This window comes from Apostichopus japonicus, chromosome 19 (assembly GCF_037975245.1).
Source record: "Apostichopus japonicus isolate 1M-3 chromosome 19, ASM3797524v1, whole genome shotgun sequence".
Lineage (NCBI taxonomy): Eukaryota > Metazoa > Echinodermata > Holothuroidea > Aspidochirotida > Stichopodidae > Apostichopus > Apostichopus japonicus.
This window is the reverse complement of record NC_092579.1, coordinates 17,517,473-17,544,880: the sequence shown is the minus strand read 5'-3', so window position 1 is coordinate 17,544,880 and position 27,408 is coordinate 17,517,473. Positions and strand designations below refer to the sequence as shown.

Here is a 27,408-nt window from a genome sequence, read left to right as displayed (position 1 = left end):
ACCCACCAGGAGCAAAGTAATCATCTTTCCCCGTATCAATCAGGCTAATTCCGCGCACACAAATCTACAATAAACCAACTTTCTGTATATCTTTTAGGCAGAACAAAGGTTTCACAAACCTTTGTTCGTCCGAAATGTTTTTCGGTCTTCTATTGTTCCTCGGAAGTTGTAAGCTAAGAAATAGAAGCGATAAAGGCGACAAAAGAGGGCGCTCCACGCATCTTGTCAGTGATAAGTGATTTCAAAGCAGTCAAATCAAACCTTTATTATTCATAAATGTTTTCCGGTTTTGTGTTGTTCCTCGGAAGTTGCATGCTAAGCGAAGTGTTCAATGTTTTAATCTTAATTTTGTTCTTCAAAAATGGAATGGAGGGTGATAAAATACTGCCCGGTACTGTTGTTTTAACTGGTTGTTGTATATTAATAGTTTTCAACCCCAACCGCGCCGCGAAATGAGCTAAGCAGATTCATCAAACGTTGCCTTGACCATTACTTTAGCAACTAGGAAATCAAAGAATTTAAATCTTAAAAATTATTGATTGGTTTTCTGGGACCTATTTGCTTACTTGGGCCCTCTCATATACTGGGACCTTATGTCTTTATGACGAAAGCAACGTTGTACTTCCAAGAATGTCTCAAGTTCAGTGGTACAGAAAAATGTAGAAAGTTGTGGTATCTATTATTTTATATTTAAAAAAAAAACTGTTCCTTGAAAGAAACAAGTGTTTCTTCTTCTTCAGATGTTGAAATTTAATTCCTAATTGGGCTGATATTCCTTTTTCGTCTGCATGAATGTATTCTTTACAAGAACACATTCCTAGCAAACTAGGAATATTTTAACGAAATACGTCTTTGAAATAAATTGCTTAAAACTCTTTCTACCTCATTCTGGTGGTTTTTATTTATTTATTTTAGTTGAAGGGGGGGGGGGGGGGATAATTGTCTTCAGTTTAACCACATTGGTTGAACTTTGTCAAATGGAAAATGAAATTACTCCAAAGAATCAGAAAAAACTATCATGTGTACGAACGCTTTTGAATGTGTTTTTGTGTTCTCATATGACTCCATTTTGCACTGCAGTTCTGTCATTTAAATACCTTTCAATGTAGGAAAGAAGAATAAAGGGTAGGGATGATGGGGGTGGGAAGGGGGGGGGTTGGTGGTGGTTTGGCAAAAGACAGATCCCCATTGCTACTGGATCAATGCAAACACCCTTTATGCACACAATATGTATTGTTCCAGCAGGTTGCCCCCCCCCCCCATTTCTTGAAGTTACTACGCCAAAATGACGATAGACATCAATATCACTTTAGTCTCAGTCTGACTAATGTCTCCTGCAAATAGTCAGTATGTAATGAAATATCATAAACTCGACCAACAATATGACGACCCTTTGTGTGGTTTCTCATTTCAAATATATTTCTCAAATAACAAGACTCCAGCAGTGCATCACTCAACTGTTTTCATGATTCTGTTGCAGTACTTCTTCATGTTACTCTTTAACAAACCTAGAACGTATTAAATGTAATTGAGATACAAATCAACATGAAGGGGTACGAGATAGATAGCTGTTCAAACATATCACCATTGGTTTTAATATATGCCAGGGTAAAAGGTAGTCATGCTTAGTCTATTGTAACACACACATAAGAGATATGAGAAGGTGTCTCTCTTTTGACAAGAGTTTTCATCTTTGGCATGAAACCTGGACGGCTTGCCCACTTTACCCTTAAGTCGTCAGTATAGCCAACAAATATGCTAGAAAAGGTCAAATAATGGTCACCCATATTCAAACCTCAACACACATCTTTTGACAACTCCTCATCTAATTTAAGACTCCTGAAATGTCCAGGAATAGTATTGGCAGGTCAGAGCACCCCCCCCTCCCCCCGGGAAATTAAGCCTTTTTCAAACCTTCGGTAATGCTTTATAATGGACCCACACTTTGGCGGCAATACTGATGACAACGTCTAAGAAAGTATAGTTTGGAGTAAAGGTTAACTACAGAGAAAGATTTCATATTTCAGGCATCTCCTCTTATGGATTAGTCAAAAATATATAAATTATTAACATCAAGTATGAATTAATCCAAGCAAGAATCAGTTACATCTTTAAAATGCAAATTTTTTTTTTTTAAATTATGACTCTTTTCCTAAAACTGAATATTAGAAGAATATCTAAAGTGAGACATTCATTTAAAAATATTTTGTGTAAAAGTTAAGTTGGCGTGACGTTTCAATCCTAGCAGGATCTTCTTCAAAGGCTAAATGACATGTAACAGAAGGGACAAAAACACACACAGAATACAGACAGGTTAATGAGCATGGTGAACACAATGAAATAGATTGGCCAACTTACTTTTACACATTCTATTACACAGGCTCTCTAGTGGATAAGCATTTTGCTAACAGTTTTATTTTATTTTTATATTAAAAATATTTTGTATCATTTTGTACTTGACATCTCAAAGATCAATATTAAAGTGGATATGCAAGGCTTTATATTTTAGCAAATGGAAACATCATTTGTTTCACTTCATATTACAAGAATTAATTATTTCCTGGGTGGCTACAAGACAATTTTAAGTTGTAAGCAGCTTGACTGACCTATAATAGACTATCAAGCACATTTCTGTCATTTTGATTTATCTGAAATTTTACAATAAAAAATATGATTTGAAAGACTGTTTATGTTTAGAACTATTTCATATTTTTACATTGTGTATTTGTGCAGCATTATAGAATATCACACTTTCCTAATTGATTATCAAATGATAAGCCATGATATTAACAGGCAGCATTATGAGGTAAAGCATCAGTTTTGAAAATGTCACCTGGAATATCACATAAAAATTCTCGAATAGGTTTATAAGAAAATACTGTTAAATTGTGTGTAAAAATTTTATGAAAACTAACACGTCATTTAAGAAAGTCTACTGTATATATCCTATATAAGCTACATATTAATAGTGAAGCAAATATCAGCCTTAAAATTGTGAAAAGTATTATCTGAAATACAAAACAGAGAAAAGAGAGTAGAAAAAATATTAATTTTGCGTATATTGGTAATACATGATTTTTGTCTTCCAGAGATAAATTGGTGTCTGAGTATTTGACATTCCTGAGTGCATATCGGTTGCCTTCAACATGTATCTGGATTCTGAACACACAATAAGCTATAAGGAACCTGGGTTATTCACCTCAGTTGACCTGATATGAACCTTTAAGAGATGTTGACATGGCAAGATATTTAAAGATGTTGATATGGCAAGATAAAAAGACAATGAAATGGTGAAGAACGTGCAGACATTGTTATGGCTTTTTAAAAGCTCCGTAACTTAGCTCATTTTATGTATTCAATCCTGGTCAGTGTCTCATATACTTGGGGGTTATGTTACTGTTTCCATTTGTTAATATCAGTGTCATATTTGGAAGGTGAAGGTGAAGAGTGTACATCATGACAAGGCAGCAAGTCCGTCTAGTCATTTCACACCCCATCAGGTTCAAAGCAATTAAGTTTTGACATGTCCTAATTTTAGTTTGGGGTGTGACTTTATGATCAATAAGGTTTTAGATATGGTAAGGTACTTGGGAGTATGACAAAAGGCTAATCAGGTTTCAATAGGTTTACTGACCATTCAGGGGAGAATGAAAAAAAAACAGGTTTCAACAGATCTAGCTACTGGAAGGTATGAATACGGACCTATCAGGTTTTAATATGCGAAGTATGGGAAGTGTGACTTGCTTTCAATCAGGTTTTAACATGGTGAGCTACTGGGGAGTATGAAAAATGACCTATCAGGTTTCAAAATAGCAAGACACTTGAAAGTATGGTCAAGGACCAATCAGGTTGTAATATGGCAAGTACGGGAGGACGACCAATCAAGTTTCAACATGACGAGCTACTGGGGAGTGTGACTTACGAATGCTGTATTTACTCCAGGTGTAAAGTCTGCTTACGCTCAGTACCAACGGGAAGAAACAAGAAATGTTGAACATAGCGTTCCTCAGAGAGCTGTACTCCTGAGACGTGAGGCTATCCGTCTGGAGAGCTTCGTACCCGTAACCGTTTAGGATGGCAACGACCACCATGGGAGCGACAGAGATGGCCGGTTTGGTGAACAGAGCATTATAGCCGAAGACACTACTGGACAACGGTGTCCTGGGCAAAAATAAAACAAAAAGGAAACAGCTAAAAAGACATGCAGATGAAATGGGAGCAAAATGAGGATAGGAACAATCCATCTCATGTATTACAATTGGATCAAAGAGTTCTCTTTGTAAACAGGTTAAAGAGTGGTGATCCTCTCATAGAAAATATTAAAATTTGAAACATGAAAATGGTGCATTCTGAGGCATGTTTAGGCTATAAATTAAGTCTCTAATTTGGTCTTTTTAAACAGTAAGGTTTGCTAAAATAACTATGAACAAAATATTGGTCAGAATATTGAAACCAGAATGCAAAATTGCATTGAAGTTTTGATTACTTCATTGCAGTAGACTTCTGATTATTCACCAGAAACAGATATTATAATATAAATGTCCTGATTTCTTCCACGAGATACCGTATCATGTTTAAATGGTTTCCAGAGTTTGACTGCTGGTGACCCAGATGACCTTTGACCTCTGCCAAAAGCAATTGAGTTTTTCTTTTCAATATAATGCATGCCACTTGTAACACCATATCACAAGTTAAATCTCCATTCTTCCTAACTTGAGATATAGTGTTTACAAGGTTTTCAGTGTTTGACATCTGGTGACCTCAGATGACCTTTAACCTCCACGTTACACAATAAACTTCAATATGATTCAATATGATTCATGCACATGCCAAGTATAACAAGATTTGTTATGCCAAATGACCTTTGATCTCCACCAAAATTAATAAGGAACTTGAAGTCAAAGTGTCACAACTATATACTATATATGAGATTAGTCAAAGCTCTATTTCGTGAGATATCTTGTTTACATGTTTTCACAATTTGAAATCTGGGGACCCCAAATGACCTTTGACCTCCCAGAAAACATATGGCTCTTCTACTCAATGTGGTATTCCTACACACCAAATATAAAATTGGTCCAATTTTCCCTTCTTGAGATATCGTGTTTACGAGCAATGCGTCTCACACACACACACACATCCGCATATGACTACAATGGTTAAGATTATCATCGAAACCAAAAAGCAGGATCAACAAAATTCTAGTCCTGAGAATTCCTGGTGTGATGAAGTCTTTCCTGGTTCTCCTCACAAATCGTATCCAGTTTTCAATATCTCTCACTACTTTTACGCTTGGTAAATTGCCTCACTTATTTGAAATTTTGAGCAACGTATATGGCAAGGAATCTCAAAGCCAACAGGCTTTTCCGTATTTTTTTTTTAAGTCTCCTCAGTTACAGTGGTGCAGTGGTAGTGCTCTGTGTCTGACAAACTCAATGTCTAGGGTTCAAACCCCAGTGAAGCCAATTTCTTTTTTCTATTCTTATACCTCTTTCCTTCCATTATGAACTCTCCCTGACAAGGATCAGTGGAGAAAATGTTTTATAAAAACACTTAACACTAAGTCCAAACAACTGGATCTTTAAATATTTGAAAAGCAAGGAAGAGCTTTCTCCCACCTAATGGTCTAGTGGTAGAGAAATTGGTTTGGCAGCAGGAGGTCCCTGGTTCAATACCAACTACTGCTTTCTTTTCCTCAAAATATATCCTTCCTTGTTTAGCATCTTGCAGGACACTCAACAATGAAATAATAAAATATCTTTAAAAAATGTCAATACATGCAACAAAAAATACTTCAGCTTTATTTGTTTATTTAGAACCAACCATTCCATAGCAGGTGAATTTAATAAGTACTTCTAACCAATCCTTAGAAGCAGAGAGTTGTTAGAGAAGGATTGCATTTGCTTCTAATATTTTTAAGGTTTAATTAAGGATGCTTTGAACATGGGCTTGAATCTTTGTCATGCCAAATTTGTTCACGGACAGGACTTTTCTCTAGCTCAACCACCACTCTTATCCAGTCCTGAAACAAAATGTTCTAATCAAAATAATTTCATAACAGACAACAACAGAGTACAGAGGTGTAGAATTACCATGAACTTGTTTGAGCAAGCTACTGAATAATAACTTCCAAGTTATTTCTCCCCCCCTCCACCTACCTCCTCCCAGACCACCTCCTTCAACTCTCCCCACCCCCACATTTGCATTACTCCATTATCTTAGCAAGAGTATAGACAAACACCTGTGTACTTTTGAGCAATTTGGAACAAAAGAATTACTTCAATGCATTGATACTATTTATTCATATTTGTGTCAAAAACTCAACAAATGTTGCAATTTCATCATGATTATTGTCAATATTACATCAATGCAGACATTTGGACTTAAAAGCCACTTCCATGTATGATTCTGATATTCAGTTTGCTGATCTGAAACAAAAGCCAAGATTTAAATGTTCGCAGAAAATATATCAATAGATTATTGTGAAATATGGACGTTGTACAAATGACTGGAATTGTTTCTCCTTCTAGCAACTCCCTGGTAAGTATTACGCAGTGAAATAAAAAGAATGCAAACAAGCATTGTGGTTTTGATGATGTAACATGAGCAGTTTTCTTCATGAATCTGACGTAATGTATAGTGAGGGTGTACAACATACTTGATCTTAGTAATACAGTGAAAAGCAGTGTGATGTGACAGACAATAAATTCACAATGACACAGGCTGTCCTGAATCGACCATTAACCTCAACAACAGGCTTCTTGTACTAAATGTGATAGATACATCAACATACTAAATATGACATCTGTTCTTGCTGAAATATTTTGGAAATAAGCATGGTTTTCATAATTTGACCCCGGGTGAACTCATACAACCATTGACCTCCGCCCACTACATTAGGCTTCTTGTACTCAATGTGGTACAATTACATACCAAATATGCAATCTGTCCAAGCTTCCCTTGCGATATTATGTTTAGGATGGTGTGTTAGTGTAAAGAGACAGATAAGAGGGGAGTGAAGTAAATGTTTCGCATTTGTTGACTTCAAGTGACCTTCCACCAACAGCAATACTGGGCTCCTTAAATTTGATATGGTACATCTACAAAACAAATATGACATCCGTCCATATTGAGATATCATGTTTACAAGGTTTTCACAATTTCACCCCTGGTGACTACAAATGACCTTTGACCTCCACCAAAAACAATAGGCTTCTTGTACTTAATGTGGCTCATCTACACACTAACTATGAAGTTGATCCGACCTTCCCTTCTTGAGATATCGTGTTTACAAGGTTTTCACAATTTGACCCCTGGTGACCCAAAATGACCTTTCAACTCTGCCAAAAATGATAGGCGTCTTGTACTTAATGTGGTTCTTCTACACACCAAATATGAAATTGGTCCGACCTCCCCTTTTTGAGATATTGTGTTTACAAGCTGGGCATCACAAACGCACACGCACTTACACACATACGCCATCATGAATGCAAAGGTTACGATTATCATCGAAACCAAAATGACAACCAATGCAAAATGCAAATTCAGTGACTAGACTTACCAGCCATCAACCACAGTAGTTAACTTGAGCGATCATGTGAATTCACCAAGCGACCAAGTTTTAAGTCTCTAGCATATTTCACAGCAGTACTGATAAAGTTGAAGTTGAAGTTGAAGGTTTACAGTCTTGTATGAGGCTAATGCCTCCTCACACGACTTTAAAACTTAACCCCTGGTCATTGGTAACTTGTCACACCCACACACCAAAGTGTGCACAATTCAATCAATCTCTCCTGGGGCACCACAGTGCACCACAACCACGTGTCCCCCGGGGGACTTCCCATAGGGTGCAGCCACAAACCGGCGCACGCAACTATATTTACAAGTTACCTCGCAGGTCCCCATTTATACACCTGGGTGAAGAGAGGCAATGGAGATAAAGCGCCTTGCCCAAGGACACAACGCAATGATCTGGCCAGGGCTCGAACCTGTAATCCTTAGATCACAAGTCCACTGCCTTAACCACTTGACCACAACGCTCTCCACTGATACACTTAGCTTTAAATGAGCTTACTTTCTGTTGAATCTCGCTTGATCTACGTCGATGATGTCAGAGAGAGTAAGATTGAATAGGGAAAACACAAAAGATGACAGACACCTGTAAACAATGAAAATGGAAGAAAATATTAAAGGTAACCATGGTATTCATGGCCTGGGTACTGATAGCCTAGTACTCTGTTGTTATGTATGCAATGAAAAAGAAAAATATTTCATTTCCTAGAATGATAAAAGATGATATCTATGTAAAAAGCATGGTTAGTCAGGAAAAGTCTTGTAATTGAGGTTATTTCACAGAATAGATGTAATGACAGCTTTCCGTTAGTATTAATTACACCATGGAGTCTGTTTTACCTCCATGATTACACCCAGTACATATCTGAACGGATCAGTTTGTGCGGTTATGAAAATGTACTGGACATGTTTATATGATCAACATTAAAGGCGATGAACCTTTTTAAACCCAGTGATTGTAGTAGCTTTAATACAAATTTGAGGTTTGTGATTTAACTTGTTAGTCCCAATAATAAATTACTTTAATTGTTTACGATTGTTTTTTAAATTGATATTCACCAACAATGGTAAACAAAACAGATCACATGAGTCATGTTAATTGATACAGTTGAATAGGTAGCAAATGTTTTTCCAAAGCTTTAAAGAGTTTTCAAATAAAATTCTTTTTCAACATCTACGCAGAGAGTTAATGCATTGCAATGCAAGGGACTGCAGTTTGGAGACTGAAAACACTAGAATTGCCGCGATTTTATGAAACAGAACTTTGCTCTATTTTTGGTTGTTGATGAAGCACCAACGAACATGAAATCTTCACATCATACTATTGGGTTATGATTTACTCAATCTTGATATTAAATACTAATGTTACTACAATATAATAGTTGAGCATTCCATGAATTATTACTATTGCTCAAATTTACAACACCCCTGCGGCCCTGCCCGTTATTGCCAGAAAACAATGTTCATTATTTTATCACAAAGATCTAATCATGTGAAAGTAATTCTAAGTAACTTAATTTCACAAAATGGTTGAGCAAATTTTCAGTTGCTGATGAAACCCACAAGGAAAATGAAATCATTACATCACACAACTGGGCTATAGTATGTTGATAAGTTGTTTAAATATCTCACAAATTATAACATTGATCAAACTAACAATACCCCTTTTTTCTAATCTATCTAAACCTGATCATATTGAACATAATATTGCTAGTAAAAATGTTAATGAATCTATTAAACCTGAATGTCTCACAATGTAAAAGTATGAACATGAATTTAATCATATTTATGCAAATTACCTGTCAATTAACATGTATGCTACAAGTATCCAAGTGTGGGACGATCCTATGCAATACATTCCTATGGCTAACAGTATGTTGAGATAGTTAGTCCATACGATAATTTTATAATACCCATGTATAGCAATCACAGGGCTTACTGCAAACACTGTCAGCTGTAGAAAGAAGAATATGTAAAAGATTGTGAAAATTAGAAAGAAGACTCTAATATATTCACTTCAATCATGACTCATAGACTAAAAGACTTGGATATTACATGGGAAAATATAAAAGATTTCACACAGATTGGACAATTAAGTCTAAACAGTGCATTTCTCCTTCATCAAATTTATTGTGTAACTCATGTTGTAAATTTATCAAGACAGTGTGAGGGGTTTCAAAGTCAGGTGAACACAACAAGACTTTCCTATTAAAATTTGCTTAAAACAGTTATTGTACAATGCAGTCAGACAGTATAAAATAAATCAACATAAACAACATAAACATAATGTAACACAACATAATGTAACACCACATTATCTATGTTACACAGCAATGCCATTACTAGGCCTACGTACTTTAATATTTACCAAAGTTTCACATGATTTCAATGACACTTGTGTTCTAATTAATCTGTGTACAGTACGTGGATTCCAAAAGAAAGCTTGGAAAAATCTGTCTTTGAAATACAACATGGAAAGCTGTTTACATTGGTTCTTGTACTCACAGTTGGTAGAATGGCTGAAGAACCATAGAATAGCTTTCTTGTAAAGTCAGAGATGTCATCTTTAGGAATCAGTTGGTCACCAAATATCACCATAAAATTGGCTCCATATTCCTTGTGAAAAATTTGCAAGAAATTTGTGGCTACGAAGGCCACAAAATCTTTGGTTAGGATCTGTCTCAGCTGACGTAAAGGCTGTTGGAAGGAACCTTCATTTTCTACTGACTTCTGACTGCTTTCTACTTCGTCACTAGAGATGAGTGCGTCATAGCTATAGGTGGGATTCGTCCTGACATGTTTCCCTGTGAAATGCATGGAAATCCAAGCCATGAATGCTATGCAAATACAGCACATCTGAAAAGCATGGAAGTCTTCCAGTCCGTTAGATATGAATTGCAAAGCAGTGACCGAGGTAGATGCCAAAATGCCGGCGGCCTTTCCATACCTCATAAGTGTAAGTCGATAATCCAGGTCTTTTGAAATTTCAGCAAAGAGAGAGCAGTAGGCAAGGAGGACAAAGGTCAGCAAGGAATCATAACAACAGAGTGCCACCATCAGATGCACTCCTGTCAGCCAATCATGATTAGTATAATCTCTCCATGGAAACCAAAATAGTAGAAAACAAAGGGCATAGAGCGGTGCCCCATAGAGAATCGCATGACGTCGACTCCTAAATGCGACCATCTTGGAATTATCCTGCCAGTATGCAAACAGTGGATCATTGATGGCATTCCATATCAGATAAACAACTTGTGCAAACTGAAACCACGGTTGGGAAATGTTATACTTATCTAAGAAAAGTTTGACGTAATAGAAATGAAACACGCATGACATGAGCCCGGATCCAAATAGAGTCAACGACAGAAAGAATGCATTTCTGTCTATGGAGAAGACAGACATGATGATGGATTCCCCAATGTTAAGCACAGTACCTCAAAAATGGATTTCACATACAGTTGTTGAAGAAAGTTTAACAAGGGAGATGCATTAAGGCAACTATGTAGCTTCCTGATCTTCCGATAACATATATCCTTTCACACCTGCAAAAGATAAGGCAAATTTAGACTGTAAGTAATACACTTAAACAGGTAAACCCATGCTTCTGGCCTATGCACAAATAGCATGCACTATATTCAGGCCTTTATGAAATACCACCTTGTACAATATACTATTATATGGAAGGAAATGAGGCTTAGCAATCGGAAGGTTCCAGGTTTGATACACAGCCGGGTCAGAGTAAGGTGGGTGTTTCATCCAAGAGCTATCTTCGGTTTTCCTATCTTAAATGACTTTCCAAATTTGAGTTAAAATTGTTGAATTAGAAGCCACCCAATATGTAAGCTTTAATCCATAAGCCATTGCGGGTTTCTCTCACATTTGTGGTCGCTTAAGTGTCTTAAAAATAACTGCTGGTTATTATTATTAGAAAAGAATAAAAAATGAAGATACGTACCTGCAGTATTAAAGTTCTCAACAAAATATTTCAGAAGTGAATATTCGTACACACATACAATATACCCTTCCTGAAGTAAACACTGTTCCAACAGAAGTAAAAAAAAATTCAGATCTTTACTCTACAGCTGCTGCATTTACAAGTAAATGAAAGCAGACGGTTCTGCTTCCAACATAACTTCTCTCCACAAGCAAATATACATGCATACTGTATATTGATTGTTTAATTAGTCTCACAGATGCTGTACGCCTATAGATAACAATAGCCAAGGTTGATGGCTAAAAGCATTGGTGAGGGAATAGCCATAGAGGCCTAGCCTGTGTGGTATGTATTGGTATCAATCATGACATAAGGCTGAAACCTGTGAAAGGACATGCCAATTTCATAAAATCGCACAACTATTTCCGATTATGCGTTTTCACGCAATACTTTTACTTACGTTTCGCAGAATCAATCACTTGAACGCAAATACTGGCATACCTAGCCCAGTCCTACAGTAAACAGTAGCACTGTAGCCTAAACTTAAAAATTTAGGCCTATGGAGTATGGGTTAGGCATGTCAATATTACTACTTACTGTACAGCTTCTCGTATAGTATAGAGCCTTAGAGGTTAAAACATTTTAGGTTGTGATCCGCCTTAAGTTACGGTATATTACAGGTAGTATTATCGAGGTAGCAGTACAGTGAGTAGTCTAGTTGATACGATCATCCATCCACTGTCGAGTTCGGGTCTACGCAAAACAAACTCCGACAGTCCGTGCAGTGCCTATGGACAGTCCCTGGACAGATACTATATGAATATGATGCACTGCATTACCATATTATACTGTTGCAAGTTTACGCACGTACTACATCATTGGGATACCGGACGTTTTGTCATGCATCGTCTCACAAGTTATGTCAAAAATCTCACGTTCAAATAGGGTGGCCATTTCCCAAAAGGAGGTCATTGCATACGTACTATACGGGATCGTAGAAAGAATTATAAAATTGTCGGTTTGGCGATATGTAATTAACTTGTAAAAATTAAAAGTTAACACTTATTACTTAAATAAAAACATCAGTGGCTGTGCAATAACTGTCGTTAAGTTTATAATGTGCGTAACCAGAAAAATTACCAAATGTACGTCGGGAAGTTTGTAAAATCTAGTGTAGTAAGAAACATATATGCAGTAGTGTTTTTTTGGAAGAGACCTTGTTTTCTACATATGATGTTAGAACTGAACTTTGTCAATTAATTTTAGTGAGATGAGGACTGATTTCCCCCGAATGTTGACATAAGTCGTTTTAAATCTACATCAAATTTACCTCCCAGTGTGCAAACACAAAACGTTATCATAACGTGTCGGATTACCATATGTACATATCGTATATCGATGTACCGGAACGGGAAAATTCGTACGTGGGCTCATGAAACACAGAAATGTGGCATTTACCAATACTACATGATAAGCACATCCAAAATGGAAGATTAACATCTTTTGTTTCTATACTTGGAACATTATGTTGGGGTGCCGGGTATTGATAAATTGAAGGAAATCCTCGGCTTCATTCTCATTTATTGAAAATACAGTTAATAACGTCAACACATCTACGCGGTAAATTGCTTAGGTTTGGATGGAGAATGCAGACACATCATTATGGAAATGTTTTTCCAAATGCCCCCAAAATAAATTGGCCAACACGGATACGAATGAAGAAACCCATTGCCGCACCATCCACTTGATCGTAGTAATTACCATTGAAATAAGAACTACGTTTGTGAGGCGTTGCAAACACGAAAAGTTTCTGGATGCGATCATGCAGTGCCAGCTATCAATACCAATACCTGGATACGTTGCATGATAACATCGATAACAATATGCTATTGAACAAACCGCCAACATCGTACGACATCATATATGGTAATTACATATATAGCACGCAAAACTTTGACATAGCACATATATTGTGCAGTTCTTTGCTTCCTCTACATGGGTTACAATCTGTGGCTGTTGCACGTCTAATGTTTATGTACTAACATGAAGTCTCAAATAACATGCTACGTATATTAACCAATCAAATGCGATGGGATTTTACTCTTCCAAAGTGAGGGCGTAATTTGAAAATAGTCACAAGAAAATCAACTATGTTCAGTTACTTGCAGAATGAATGTGGAGAGATGTTATATTGCTAATTTTTCCTCCTTTAACAGAAAATTCTTGGAGGTCGATGGTGTGATGAAAATGAAGAATGGGGAAATTTATGGTACCCATCCAGAGGGGTTGGATATGGTACTCACCACAGCAAGAACACTAGTTTGTTTCAAAGTGTTGTAAAACTAAAAGCAGAACATCCACCTTTGATAGTGTTCCAGAGGCTTTCTGTCATCTTTGAGACGGTAGCTAGTTGGCCTCGGAAGCCCCAAATTCCATCAAGGATTGGAGGATTCCATTTTGTGAGGGTTTTTTCTATATTTTTGAGAATAAACATTTCTCACCACAATGCCATTTAACTGCATAATATTACGAAATATATACTGCATGCAAATGTTGCGTCCCAAGACCAAAATTGTTGGATTTCCAATTATTTATCATAAATTGTTCTTTTTGTGTGGAAACCAGCATTAGGCATATAATAGCTGAAACCAAATTCAAACATCTGTGAACCTCACTGGGCTGGGATGGGGATAGGGAAAGTGGTTGAGAGAAATGGTCAATCCCTCTGTATATAAATCAGAGGGTCAGAGAACCCCCCCCCACACCCCCTGCCACCTCACGAAAACTGATTTGTGATCCTTTAAGAATTTCCTTCCAACTTGTGTATTCATTCCCATTGATCGTATCATGCCTGAACACCTCCCAGTAACTTTAATGAAGAAAAAAAACAGTGTCCCCTTCCCACCCACCCACCCCCGGCCCTCTACCCTCCCCCATTGCACCAATTCCATGCTAAGACACAAGTGCACAAAAGAGTAAAGGAGGATCATTTCAAAGAATAATAAAGTAAACATGACTTCAAATGATTGTCTTCTTCTTGTATTAAATTTTGACCTGTATGTTGTTAAGATGACAATTAGAATTCATACACCACATATTATTCAAATATTACTATTACAAGAAATTAATAGATTAATCATTTTACCTTTTCAAAGTAACTAAAGTAAGTAACTAGTTTGGTCATTTGGGGTTGTTGAGATGGGCAGTCAACAGATCCTTCAAGCATAATTTCCAAACAGATAAATTGTGCAAATAGGTTATTTTCACAAATGTTATCTTTGCACTGCAACTTTTGTATATGTACCGATACTTCCCTCCACGACCTTCCACCAGACCAACCCCAACTTATCTTTCAATGCCTCTGTGACCTTAAAGTTCAAGGAAATATATTTACCTGTGTAAGCACTTTGTAATATCCAACTTGGAGATTTTGTATAAGGAATTCATTTATTTATTTCTAAACTGAGATTGATAATCAAATAACAACGATAATGTACTAATACACAGTATAATATATTGAAGATGAGAGTAATGTAACCCCAAAACAAAACAATTAATGTGAGTTGTATCCTGTATCTTTTCATACCTTTTTGTGCTATTTCATAACTTCACTAAATTGGTAGACTGGCTTAATACTAATAACTCTGCGACCAACAGAGGTGGAAAAAAAACATGGCAAGTCAGTCTGTTAGCATAGCTGGATAACGTACCATGAGAAATATTATTTTATTGATTGATTGATTGACTAATTGATTTGAAACACCATTCCAATTTTGAAAGTACTACAGTAATATTAGTCATCTGTATTTGTAAGAACAAGTATGACTTGGGTAAAATATGAAATTGGGTACCAATAATATAATCAAATAGTTAAACCTGCTATAAACATTCATAAATGAGATAAATAATAAAGTGTAAACATCATTCTAATAATTTGCCAGCCCATCAACTGACCTCTTTTATTACTTTTGTATTTGACCTATAAATTATGAAGGAATTTTGAAAGTACTTATATTAGACATCTGTATTTGTAAGAACAAGTATGACTTGGGTACCAATAATATAAGCAATAGTTAAACCTGCTATAAACATTCATAAATAATCAAGTGTAAAAAGTTGTTCTAATAATTTGCCAGCCCATCAACCATCCTCTTTCATTATGTTTGTCTTTGACCTATATAAATTATGAAGGAAGAAAATGTCATTTAGACTTCACCCTGTGACATGAGGAAGTATTCAAGTTGATTGGCAGCCGAACAGGAACAAAAATCCAAAGAAATGATTGGATTTTGCATTTTATATTAACATCTGGCAAAGAAATTCAGGAAAAGATAATTACCTTAAAGTGAATCGTTTTCTCCTCCTAATCTATGTTGAATTTTAATACTATTTCTATAAATTTATCATGGAAAGCCATCAATGGAACACTAAAGGTGATCTAATATCTTATTATAAAAGAACTGTGCAGAAACAAATGTTATGAACAGTATCATGATTCCATATATAAAAAAGGAAATAGTGTAATAAATAGTGTGTATTTATGGAAGACATTCAGTTCTTGGCAAATTACTACATTTTCTTCTTTTTGCAGAAATTTGTAGAAATTGTCATGTAAATATACTTCCAACTGTATAGAATCAACACTGACAGAGAATCTGTTACAGTTGTTAAGCTCATTTGTAGAAATTGTTATGTAAATATACTTCCAACTGTTTAGAATCTATACTGACAGAGAATCTGTTAGTGTTGTTAAGCTGATTTGTATAAACTGTTATGTAAATATACTTCCAACTGTATAGCATCAACACTGACAGAGAATCTATTAGTGTTGTTAAGCTCATTTGTAGAAATTGTTATGTAAATATACTTCCAACTGTATAGCATCAACACTGACAGAGAATATGTTAGTGTTGTTAAGCTCATTTGTAGATATTGTTATGTAAATATACTTCCAACTGTATAGAATCAACACTGACAGAGAATCTGTTAGTGTTGTTAGGCTCATTTGTAGAAATTGCTTTGTGCAGGTCATAATAAGAACTCCTATGTAAATATACTTCCAACTGTATAGAATCAACACTGACAGAGAATCTGTTAGTGTTGTTAGGCTCATTTGTAGAAATTGCTTTGTGCAGGTCATAATAAGAACTCCAACAGAAATTTATACAGGTACGTAATAAAAAAATCTTGAAGCTAATAATTGCTACAACTTGTTGACATCATACGAGGATATCAGATGTTTATGCAAAGTTTTAATTTTACCAGCAGATCCACAAAATTAATATTGTGTAGTATTCAGTACGAGATTAATTCCAATTGATATTCCTTTACAAGGCGACCTCGGTGACATTTCTTTCTCAAAATGAACCTAAATGAGGAAATTAACTAAATAAATTCCTTTAAATTCTCATCATTGTTTGCAATTCTAATATTCGTCATAGTTGTATAATAACACACTGAATAGCAAATTGGAAAATGAAAAAAAAAAAAAAAATGAAGATTACTTCATTATGTGAATCTACACATGTTAGGCTCAAACAGAATAAGAAAAGTGATCAAAACTAACTGGCAAATGCATTGTTAGGAGACCAGTTGTAATATGCCGTATAAACTCTCTTCCATATTACTAACATTATTAATTGGAACAGAAACATTATGTCAGAGAAGATGGGAATTACTTTGTGAATGTCTGTTAAAAAAAAAAAAAAAAATTGCAAAGAGCAAAGATATTGTCTTTGACCTCAGAATTTTGTGGTCCTGTGGAATGAAATTGGGGTGTGATTATCCCTGGTTACTTGGGTTGCAAGGTATTGTGACCTCTAAATGGCACCGTGCAAGAAAACAGAAAGTCATATGGAAGGATTATAACGTTCTGACAAGACTGATCGAAAAAATGACAAAATGTTCAATACGATTGTTGTGACTTCCTAGTTCCTATTTTAATGTTAACAAACTCTGTTCATGCATTTAGAATCAATAGTTGTATTAAATAAAGGAAGGTATGGAGATCTTATTGAGATAAATTGTTTTGATATAGCGCTCACGGAAGAGGTCCACAAGATGCATTCCAGCATGTTATAATTGATACGCAAATTAACACAAGTAATATTAAACGACAAGAATACTTAGCAATTGTGTTTGCTAATCTTATTATTGGACATCCTGAAAACACAAGTGATTGCTAGCTGATAGCTGTAGAATTGTTACCACAAGGTCAGGGTTTAGTCATACTGAAAGATCCACCTTTTCTCATCGGGATAACTTTAAAGGTCCATAGGCTGTATTGGCACCACATATGCTAGATCTATAGTCAAATAAGGTCACCTTCGGTCAAAATTCTTAAACTGTTTTTATTACAACCTTTGAGGAAATTAACCTCAATGGGACATTCAGTCATTTTGTGTGTTCCTTAAAAATGTATCCCAAGTTCCCAACACTTAGAAATCTCCTGGTAAAACCAATTTCTACTATATTTCCACCAATCAGATTTCAATACATATTTCAGTAGGTAGGAAGTCTCTGTGTCGTATTAAACTGGCAATCAGGTTTCGGCACGTTGATCGAGCTAATTGGGCGTGTGACTTACAATCGATCCTGTTCCGATGCGGCGAGTTAATCGGGAATGCCACCTCTGACCAATCAAGATTCAATGTGGCGAGCTACTTGAGAGTGTGACGTACGAATGCTGTATTTACTCCAGGTGTAAATTCTGCACGCACTCAGTACCAACGGGAAGAAACAAGTAATGTTGAACATAGCGTTCCTCAGAGAGCTGTATTCCTGAGACGTGAGGCTATCCGTCTGGAGAGATTCGTACCCGTAACCGTTTAGGATGGCGACAACCAACATCGGTGCGATGGAGATGGCCGGTTTGGTGAACAGAGCGTTATAGCCGAAGACACTACTGGACAACGGTGTCCTGATTGAATATAAAAAGGAGAGAATCAGAAACGATCTAATCTGAACGAATAGCAAAAATCATGTAAATTGTAGATCGTCCGTGACATTGAGCAATTTCAAATAAAACAAACAAGTACATAACCGTGAGAGAAAAAGCTGAGAAGTGTCGGTAAACAGATTTGTAAGGATTTGAAAGTAATCATTTTGGGATAATTTGTAGCATAATTTGGAGCAAGACAGAGCCCCTCCTTTATAAATGAGTCTAAAACTTACTTCCTGTCGTATTTTTCTTGATCAAGATCAATGATGTCGGACAGCGGAAGGTTGAAGAAGGAAAACACAAAAGATGACATACATCTGAAAAAGTAAAAATAACCAAAATGCCAGTTGGATAATTTGTGAAAAGTTGCCTTTCAATATACTCAGAATTCCAAATAACTATCTGACTAACGTAGAGCGAGTGGGTTAAATTAGTCCAGGAATTAAGCGACAACCAGAAGAGATCTGCAGCTCTTCTTTTTAGCACTATCCCTTGTGTGGCATCAACCCTTTTAATAATCCATTGGTAAGGATACCATGAATGAAGTTCAACAAAGATTTCAAAGTTTTCATACTTTACCTCTTTACCATTGAACTTCACAGAAAACAATAGCATTCTTTTACTCAATAAGACAGATCCACGCACCAAGTATTAAGTTTAAATCCACCATATAATTTTTGAGTTACGATGTTTACAAGCAAGTGTCACAACATGAACACAAACATGCCCGTCACCATCATATAGAAATTCCTTCTGCCTCCGGCAAGGAATCAAAAACAAAATGTAAGAAAAAGATCATGATAAACCAGTTTTCAAGCCCAAGTACTGACATTTTAGATGACAAACAGGCAAGACAGTTCCAAGCTAGTCTCTAATTAGTTCTCATCACATACCATCGCTGAAGGTGATAAATTAGGATTTTGTTTCTGCAATATTTTTTTTTTTTTTTTATATTTCTCTATTTATTTCCTCTGATATAAATCTTAAGCAACATTTCAAATGCCCATATATCTTTTCTACATACTAAACATTGATGCCATCATGCTGGTATACTGTACCTTGCCACTAACATACTGTATGCTAGCTACTGTGCCAATCATTCAGTCAGTATACCTGCAAGTACAATACATCAGCATGTGGTTCTGTTTATAACATGCACACTGAGTAAACACTTAACAATACACTACTGTACCTATGGCAAACACAATGGCGTAGAATACCTATGTAATTAACATTTCTTAGTGTGCATTGTCATATGAACCCCAGAATATAGAGAAATTACAGTATGCTGAAGTTGGGTTTACTCTTCTTTACCATGTTATAGTTCTAATCTACAGTATGCTGAAGTTAGGTTTACTCTTCTTTACCATGTTATAGTTCTAATCTACAGTATGCTGAAGTTATAGGTTTACTCTTCTTTACCATGTTATAGTTCTAATCTACAGTATGCTGAAGTTAGGTTTACTCTTCTTTACCATGTTATAGTTCTAATCTACAGTATGCTGAAGTTAGGTTTACTCTTCTTTACCATGTTATAGTTCTAATCTACAGTATGCTGAAGTTAGGTTTACTCTTCTTTACCATGTTATAGTTCTAATCTACAGTATGCTGAAGTTAGGTTTACTCTTCTTTACCATGTTATAGTTCTAATCTACAGTTTGCTGAAGTTGGGTTTACTCTTCTTTACCATGTTATATGGTTCTAATCTACAGTATGCTGAAGTTCGGTTTACTCTTCTTTACCATGTTATACGGTTCTAATCTACAGTATGCTGAAGTTAGGTTTACTCTTCTTTACCATGTTATAGTTCTAATCTACAGTATGCTGAAGTTAAGTTTACTCTTCTTTACCATGTTATAGTTCTATTCTACAGTATGCTGAAGTTAAGTTTACTCTTCTTTACCATGTTATAGTTCTAATCTACAGTATGCTGAAGTTAGGTTTACTCTTCTTTACCATGTTATAGTTCTAATCTACAGTATGCTGAAGTTAGGTTTACTCTTCTTAACCATGTCATAGTTCTAATCTACAGTATGCTGAAGTTAGGTTTACTCTTCTTTACCATGTTATAGTTCTATTCTACAGTATGGTGAAGTTAGGTTTACTCTTCTTTACCATGTTATAGTTCTAATCTACAGTTTGCTGAAGTTAGGTTTGCTCTTCTTTACCATGTTATAGTTCTAATCTACAGTATGCTGAAGTTAGGTTTACTCTTCTTTACCATGTTATACGGTTCTAATCTACAGTATGCTGAAGTTAGGTTTACTCTTCTTTACCATGTTATACGGTTCTAATCTACAGTATGCTGAAGTTAGGTTTACTCTTCTTTACCATGTTATAGTTCTAATCTACAGTATGCTGATGTTAGGTTTACTCTTCTTTACCATGTTATAGTTCTAATCTACAGTATGCTGATGTTAGGTTTACTCTTCTTTACCATGTTTATAGTTCTACTGTAGATACATGGGCATGACAAAATGCTTGTCTTTTCTCTCTTCTAATAACGCTTCACTGAATATGAATGGATTGCGAACCTTGAAACTAGAACAATTTGCCGATTTTGATATCATAATCCCTTCCATGATAAGAAAAGTATTAATACCTTTTTATTCTTTAAGCCTCTTGCTTACATTATTAATTTATCTCTATCTGGTTGTATGAATCCCGATCAATTGAAAATAGCCATAGTCATTGGTAGATATAGAAGAGGTGACCCTGAAGTTAGTGACAATTATCGTCCAGTTTCTGTCTTATCAGGTTTTTCAAGATATTTGAAAGAATAGTTTATAACCGTATTCAGTTTTGCTAGTAAGCATAGTAGTATGTTCAATACGTTTTGCCGACCAGGACATTCAACTGAGCTGGCTTTAAGGGATGGTTGAGATGGTTTGTAAAATGCTATGGATAAGTAGATCATTTCTGTGGGTGTCTTTTTAGATTTGACCAAAGGGTTCTTTATATATGGACCCCCAAATTTTATATATGAAACTTTCTCATTATAGTATTAGAGGCCTTGACTCGATTAAAAGCTATCTTTCGCACAGACTACAATTCACAACAACAAAAACTGTACAGCGATTTAAAAACTATATGATGTGGCAAGTCTCTGTATCACAACAACTCGGGGAAGGGGAGGGGGACCCGGAGTTGGAGGGTGAGCGGGCGGGTGAGAGGGCTTGACTCGCACTGAATATAGTTGAGCTTAGACAGTTGGATATCAGGATATGTGGACTAACACACAGCGCTGGTAATGTACATCAAAGCTACTGTACTGTACATAATTCAATTTGACATCAATATTATGGCATTAGCAACATGATGATATGTAAAGATATCATCCACATTAAATATTTTCTAATAACAAGTTTAGTCATGTTACAAAAGTTCCACCACCTCCCCCTCCCTCCCCTCCTTCCAAAAATAAATAAGCATCTAACATTCTAATAATAAATTTGTGAGTTGATTCATACCTTGAACCCGATTTACAACTTCTATAAATAGTATATTATTCAATTTCTTAAACTACAGGTACCCAACAAAAAATAAAACCCAGACCGAGATTTAAATATTGATTTCATACATCACTATGAAATAGTACTGCAGGAATCCCTATGGAATACTTTTAGCTTGTACAGCAATACCAGACCCACTATATTACAATCAAACTGTTCCTACAACATACTGGGTGAATAATGTAACTGATAGCCTGTTCATGTTTGTATTGCCAATATTGTTTCTAGATACATAAGCTGCACAGTATGAACAAGTGAACAAAAATCAATAAACAATATACTATATTAGCTTAGTCAGCTGCACAAAACTGTGTATGTTTTTATTTTTTTCCAACACCAAATATACATCTGGATGATCTGAAAACTTCTTAAATTGTTACTGACCTTGAATAATTAATATTCCTGCAAACTATCATAATTCTATGAATGGTAGCTTATTCTTCTCTGTATTCAACTTGCAGGATATATTGTGAACAGTTTTATTCGGTACATTAGTATAATGGAAGGTATTTTTCTACACAGTTCCCTGGGTTTTCTGAAGTCTGCAAGCCATTTATCATACATGTCTACTATGTGTATGTATATATATTAGATCCTCCTGCAAGCAGGAACTTGCGAAGAAGCCTCATTGGCTTATCAAAGCCACAAGCTGACCGAAGTCAGTCTCTTACATTCATATTTAACGTCCATGATGATGAATTGTTAATTGTCAACAACTCTGTTACTGGACGACATACAGTACATTAATCTTGGAGTGACTCTTACCGGGGATATGAATATGAATCTAAGAGACTGACTTCGGTCAGCTTGCGACTTTGATAAGCCAATGAGGCTTCTTCGTGAGTTCCTGCTTGCAGGAGGATCTAAAATACATACATAATTGTCCGTACCCTCCAGTTTTCAGGAACAGTAGCCCTCCGCATGGAAGAAAGGTGTAATTAGTTGAATTATGCAAATTACCTGTCAATTAGCAGATACGCTACAAATATCCAAGTGTGGGAGGGTCCTATAAAGTACATTGCCATGGCTAACACTACGTTGATATAGTTGGTCAATATTATCATTCTGAAGTAACCGTGGTTGGCGATTATAGGGCTAAGTGCAAAAACCACAATCTGGAAAGAAGAAAAAGTAGTATTTGTAGTTTGTAAGAAAGATTACATACATTATCATTTCATTATCATTCATTTGATGTGTGTGGATGAAAATGAGAGTGACATGAATACAAATGACACAGTAACTTGTAATGTACTGTACAGTGTGTAATTGTATATTTACTTAAATATGGATACTTTAATATTACAAGAGCAGTCTTCTTGTAATGTCATTGACATTTGATAAGGCAACCCCTTGTTAAACCCTTCAGAATCCTCGTTAGGCATATTATTCTTGATGATGACTTATACACCACCCCATACAAGGTTTGTCCGTTGTCACCCATGTGTTACGACTGTTCATCTCATGATCTTTGTGTACAGCTACACATGCCTTTACCCGTTTCTGTTTGGTGAATTTAGAATTTGCTATTGAATGCACCAAGAAGATTTCTAATGAGAAGTTTACTCGATTTATATTCATTTATGGACAAGGCACGGCAGGGCTTGGGAAATTTCCCTTATTCCAAATTTCCCACCTGTGAATAAATATGTATATACATCGAAAATGTATGATAGAGATATAGATATAGAGATCTTGATGATGAACAACTCTCCCAACATATCTACTGTTTGCATAATAATCTTTCGTTTGGGCGGTATCAGGCTTTAAGAGATGTCACATTGTCAATGTGAGACATATCAAAGTATCACTATAATTTACTTAGTAATCACAAATATCATCACAAACGGATGGAAACGCAGTTATCTTCTCGTTTAAAGGTATGCAAATTAGCAATAAAACATAACAGTTAGCAACTTACTAATCATAAATTCCAATACAGAAATACAAGATACATTAATTAGCCAACTATTAGGTATGCCTAATTTTAACCTTCCCGATGAGATATTAATTACAGATATATACAGTAACAAATAAAGTAACATCAGATTTTAGCAAACACAACAAAAAATGCAGCTTTGAAGCACAAAGTGTAACACATCGGTTTCTTGTACTCACAGTTGGTAGAATGGCTGAAGAACCATAGAATAGCTTTCTTGAAAAGTCAGAGATGTCATCTTTAGGAATCAGTTGGTCACCAAATATCACCATAAAATTGGCCCCGTACTCCATGTGTAAAACTTGCAAGAAATTTGTGGCTACAAAGGCCACAAAATCTTTGGTTAGGATCTGTCTCAACTGACGTAAAGGCTGTTGGAAGGAACCTTCGTTTTCTACTGACTTCTGACTGCTTTCTACTTCGTCATTGGAGATGAGGGTGTCATAGCTATAAGTGGGATTTGTCCTGACATGTTTCCCTGTGAAATGCATGGAAATCCAAGCCATGAATGCAATGCAAATACAGCACATCTGAAAAGCATGGAAGTCTTCCAGTCCGTTAGATATAAATTGCACGGCCGTAACAGAGAGCGACGAAAAGATGCCAGCGACCTGACTATATCGAGTCAGCGTCAGCCGGTAATCCAAGTTTTTTGATATTTCAGCGAAAAGTGAACAGTAGGCTAGGAGCACAAAAGTGTATAGAGAATCATAACAACAGAGTGACACCATCAGATGTAGTCCTATCATCCAATCGTGGGTAGCATACTGTCTCCAGGGAAACCAAAATAGTAGAAAACTTAAAGCAAAGACTGGAGCCCCATATAGAATCGAATGCCGTCTACTCCTGAATGCCATAAGCATAGAATTATCCTGCCAGTAGGCAAACAGTGGATCATTGAGCGCATTCCATATCAGATAAACGACTTGCGCAAACTGAAACCACGGTTGTGAAATGCCGTACATATCGAGGAAGAGCTTCACGTAATAGAAGCGAAATACAGAGGACATGAGTCCTGATCCAAAAATCGTCATAGATAGAAAAAAGGCATTTCGATCGATGGAGATTGCCATGGTGATCAATTTTTGGTGATTTATCACATTGGGAGCTAGAATAACAAGATATTTTAAAGCTCTTGTTGGTAATCTCTAGTTGGAGATGCCGTACTTTTAAGTAAGAGATGGTTTCTGTTCAGAAAGTGATGAAACAGCTTCTTATAATCCACCTGCAAAGAAACAATGAATTTAGATGAAACAAAACAACGGAAAAGATAATACAGATGTCAAGATTGTATGAAATTATACTTTTGAATGATACATACACAGTATATAGTAAACTGTATACATAGATAAAAGTGCTGTTTTTGTACTAGTTATTGTACTAGTAGTACTGATGTCTTAAATCTCCTCAGTTCAGCTGTACACATTTGAACTACACACGTACACTCAACCATAGGCTATGTACTCATCTAAATTGACAACCTCAACAGCAATCATTAATATCCAATTTACCTGCAGGAGCCGTGCCTTGCATGGCTCGAACATGTCTGTCACTCAGACCATGCATCATTAATATGCAGGTATATAATAGAATGCATGCCATTGCAAAGCATTGTACAGGAGTAAAGGGTATAACTACGGGCCTCGGCAAAGGCCTTTTAGTTTTTAGTGCAAATTAAATATCACAATAAACTCGTTCCATCTCTAGGCTAGATCAATCAGGGAACATACATGACATGTAAATATCAGTATACATTTGACACAACCACACTAACAAGTTAGCACAGCAGTGCTTACACTATACATATTTCACATATAGATTCAATGTCCAATCAGTACGCTTGCTACTGTAATCTTCTAGCTTTCTGCACTAGCCTAGTTACCTTGTAGTTGTTCATGCATGGACTACCTAGTTGTTGCATTTCTATGAGTATGACTAGCCTATCACTACAGAAAACTCCTAACCACAGAAATTTATACATAGAGGCCACTTCGGGCTTGTCGCTTCAGCAAATTGAAGATCAACAGCTCACCCAAAAACGTCAACCTGCACTGATATTTTACGTAGAGTCTTAACGTAAGGCAATGAAGCGCCCAATTAATATCCATATTGTAAGAAATTATTAAATAAAAATATAAAGTAAATACACAGAATTGTGAGCCACTTAAAAGGAGTATATGTATGTGGAATGGAAAAACGAAATGGAATCTCTATCATGCTTCTGTTAAAGAAAACCTTTGTTCCACAAAACAGTTTGTTGCTGCTCAAACTCTACTGCTTGGAAATACAGAAATAACACTTAACAGTGCCTATCTAGGGAGGCATACAGCACGATTAACAACATTTTCAAGGTGCCAAGAAATTGAAATACGGCTTTTAACTGAACGAATATACAACTCGTAGGGTGTAACCAAAGTATTTTGCAAGTATACTATACCAGATTTCACTTGGACAATCTGATACGTCCATTGAAAATAGTCAGAAAGTGTACATCAGAGATATATATTTCGGAAAGTTACTATATATCCAAACTCGTTTTGCATGTTGACCTATTTTCCAAGCACCGGCATCGTCAACTGATACACAGCAATAATGGCATCTACTGTAGGTTGTTTCATTAGTGTGAAGAACCTTTCAGTTACAAACTGCAGCAGTTTTTCGAAGATACTGTATAAACAATGCAGGCCTAGTATAAGTGTACTTTACATACTGCGAGGACATTCTACATTAGAGCCAACCAAACTTGACAAATTCATAATAGAGAAATGCAGATATTGAAAAGGTATAGCAAAATAGATTTTGTGTACCACTGTCGGCCTATTTTCAATAATTTTGCCCTAAACAAAAAGCACTAGGCTAGGGCTAAACTTCAGGCCTGACTTACGCCTAGCTGAAGCCTCACTAGGCTATTCACCTTCAAAGTTGTTTCTAAACTACCAGATTTGTCTTTAAAGATTATATTATAGGGGAGGTTACTTGTACTTACTTCACTTATTTGCTATTATCGTCTTCAATTTCACATGTTTACTTGAAGGTAACAATAACAGTACAATTACAAACAAGCGCCTGTGCTACCGAAAGTTGTACCACGGTTATAGCTCCATGATGGTTGTACCATTGAGGTAATGGTTGTACGTAGGGACTGTAGATCCGTATACTGTATTTTTACGTGCGCCCACAATTCGAGTTATTGCGCAATAATCTCTCATCAAGGTCAGCGAGATCCATTGATTCAGTTGTCTGTAATCAAGGTGCCTACAGCATTATTCAGATGACTTACCTCGTTGCCTTGGAACTGCTCTGGTGTGATGTATGTGACACCCCTATATTATATCAAAGGAAAGATAACATGAAACATGCTTGTTTGGTTTTCGTGTCCAGGTTTTATCTTGGGTGACTTTTCTTAACCAGTACATGAAAGTATTTTCATCATAATAGTAATCTTGGTCAAGGCGTTCGTTCTATATATATATATTATATATCGTCGAATTGTAAAACTAACTGAGGTCGCCAT

At 36.0% G+C, this 27,408-nt stretch overlaps 2 protein-coding genes across 6 annotated transcripts; both read right to left on the bottom strand.

The window, feature by feature from the left end:
• Positions 1 to 1,401: 1,401 nt before the first annotated feature.
• LOC139959961 (transmembrane protein 180-like) lies at positions 1,402 to 12,350 on the bottom strand. 4 transcript variants are annotated; one of them, XM_071957914.1, is made up of 5 exons: positions 12,104 to 12,350; positions 10,078 to 11,114; positions 9,372 to 9,526; positions 8,075 to 8,158; positions 1,402 to 4,161 (listed from the first exon to the last, which is right to left on the bottom strand). In XM_071957914.1, exons 2-5 carry the CDS (start codon positions 10,972 to 10,974, stop codon positions 3,882 to 3,884), a joined length of 1,416 nt encoding a protein of 471 aa, XP_071814015.1. In that variant the 5' UTR covers positions 10,975 to 11,114; positions 12,104 to 12,350; the 3' UTR covers positions 1,402 to 3,881. The 4 variants fall into 4 exon arrangements, with proteins under 4 accessions (XP_071814015.1, XP_071814016.1, XP_071814018.1 ...); XM_071957915.1 differs by having other exon boundaries at positions 12,211 to 12,349; XM_071957917.1 differs by lacking the exon at positions 12,104 to 12,350 and adding an exon at positions 11,967 to 12,096.
• Positions 12,351 to 16,526: 4,176 nt separating this feature from the next.
• Positions 16,527 to 27,333, bottom strand: LOC139959963 (transmembrane protein 180-like). Of its 2 annotated transcripts, none has more exons than XM_071957919.1 (5): positions 27,175 to 27,333; positions 24,074 to 25,119; positions 22,919 to 23,073; positions 18,680 to 18,763; positions 16,527 to 18,425 (listed from the first exon to the last, which is right to left on the bottom strand). In XM_071957919.1, the coding sequence occupies exons 2-5, from the start codon at positions 24,965 to 24,967 to the stop codon at positions 18,146 to 18,148; spliced, it is 1,413 nt and encodes a 470-aa protein (XP_071814020.1). In that variant the 5' UTR covers positions 24,968 to 25,119; positions 27,175 to 27,333; the 3' UTR covers positions 16,527 to 18,145. The 2 variants fall into 2 exon arrangements, with proteins under 2 accessions (XP_071814020.1, XP_071814019.1); XM_071957918.1 differs by lacking the exon at positions 27,175 to 27,333 and adding an exon at positions 26,881 to 27,036.
• Positions 27,334 to 27,408: the final 75 nt, after the last annotated feature.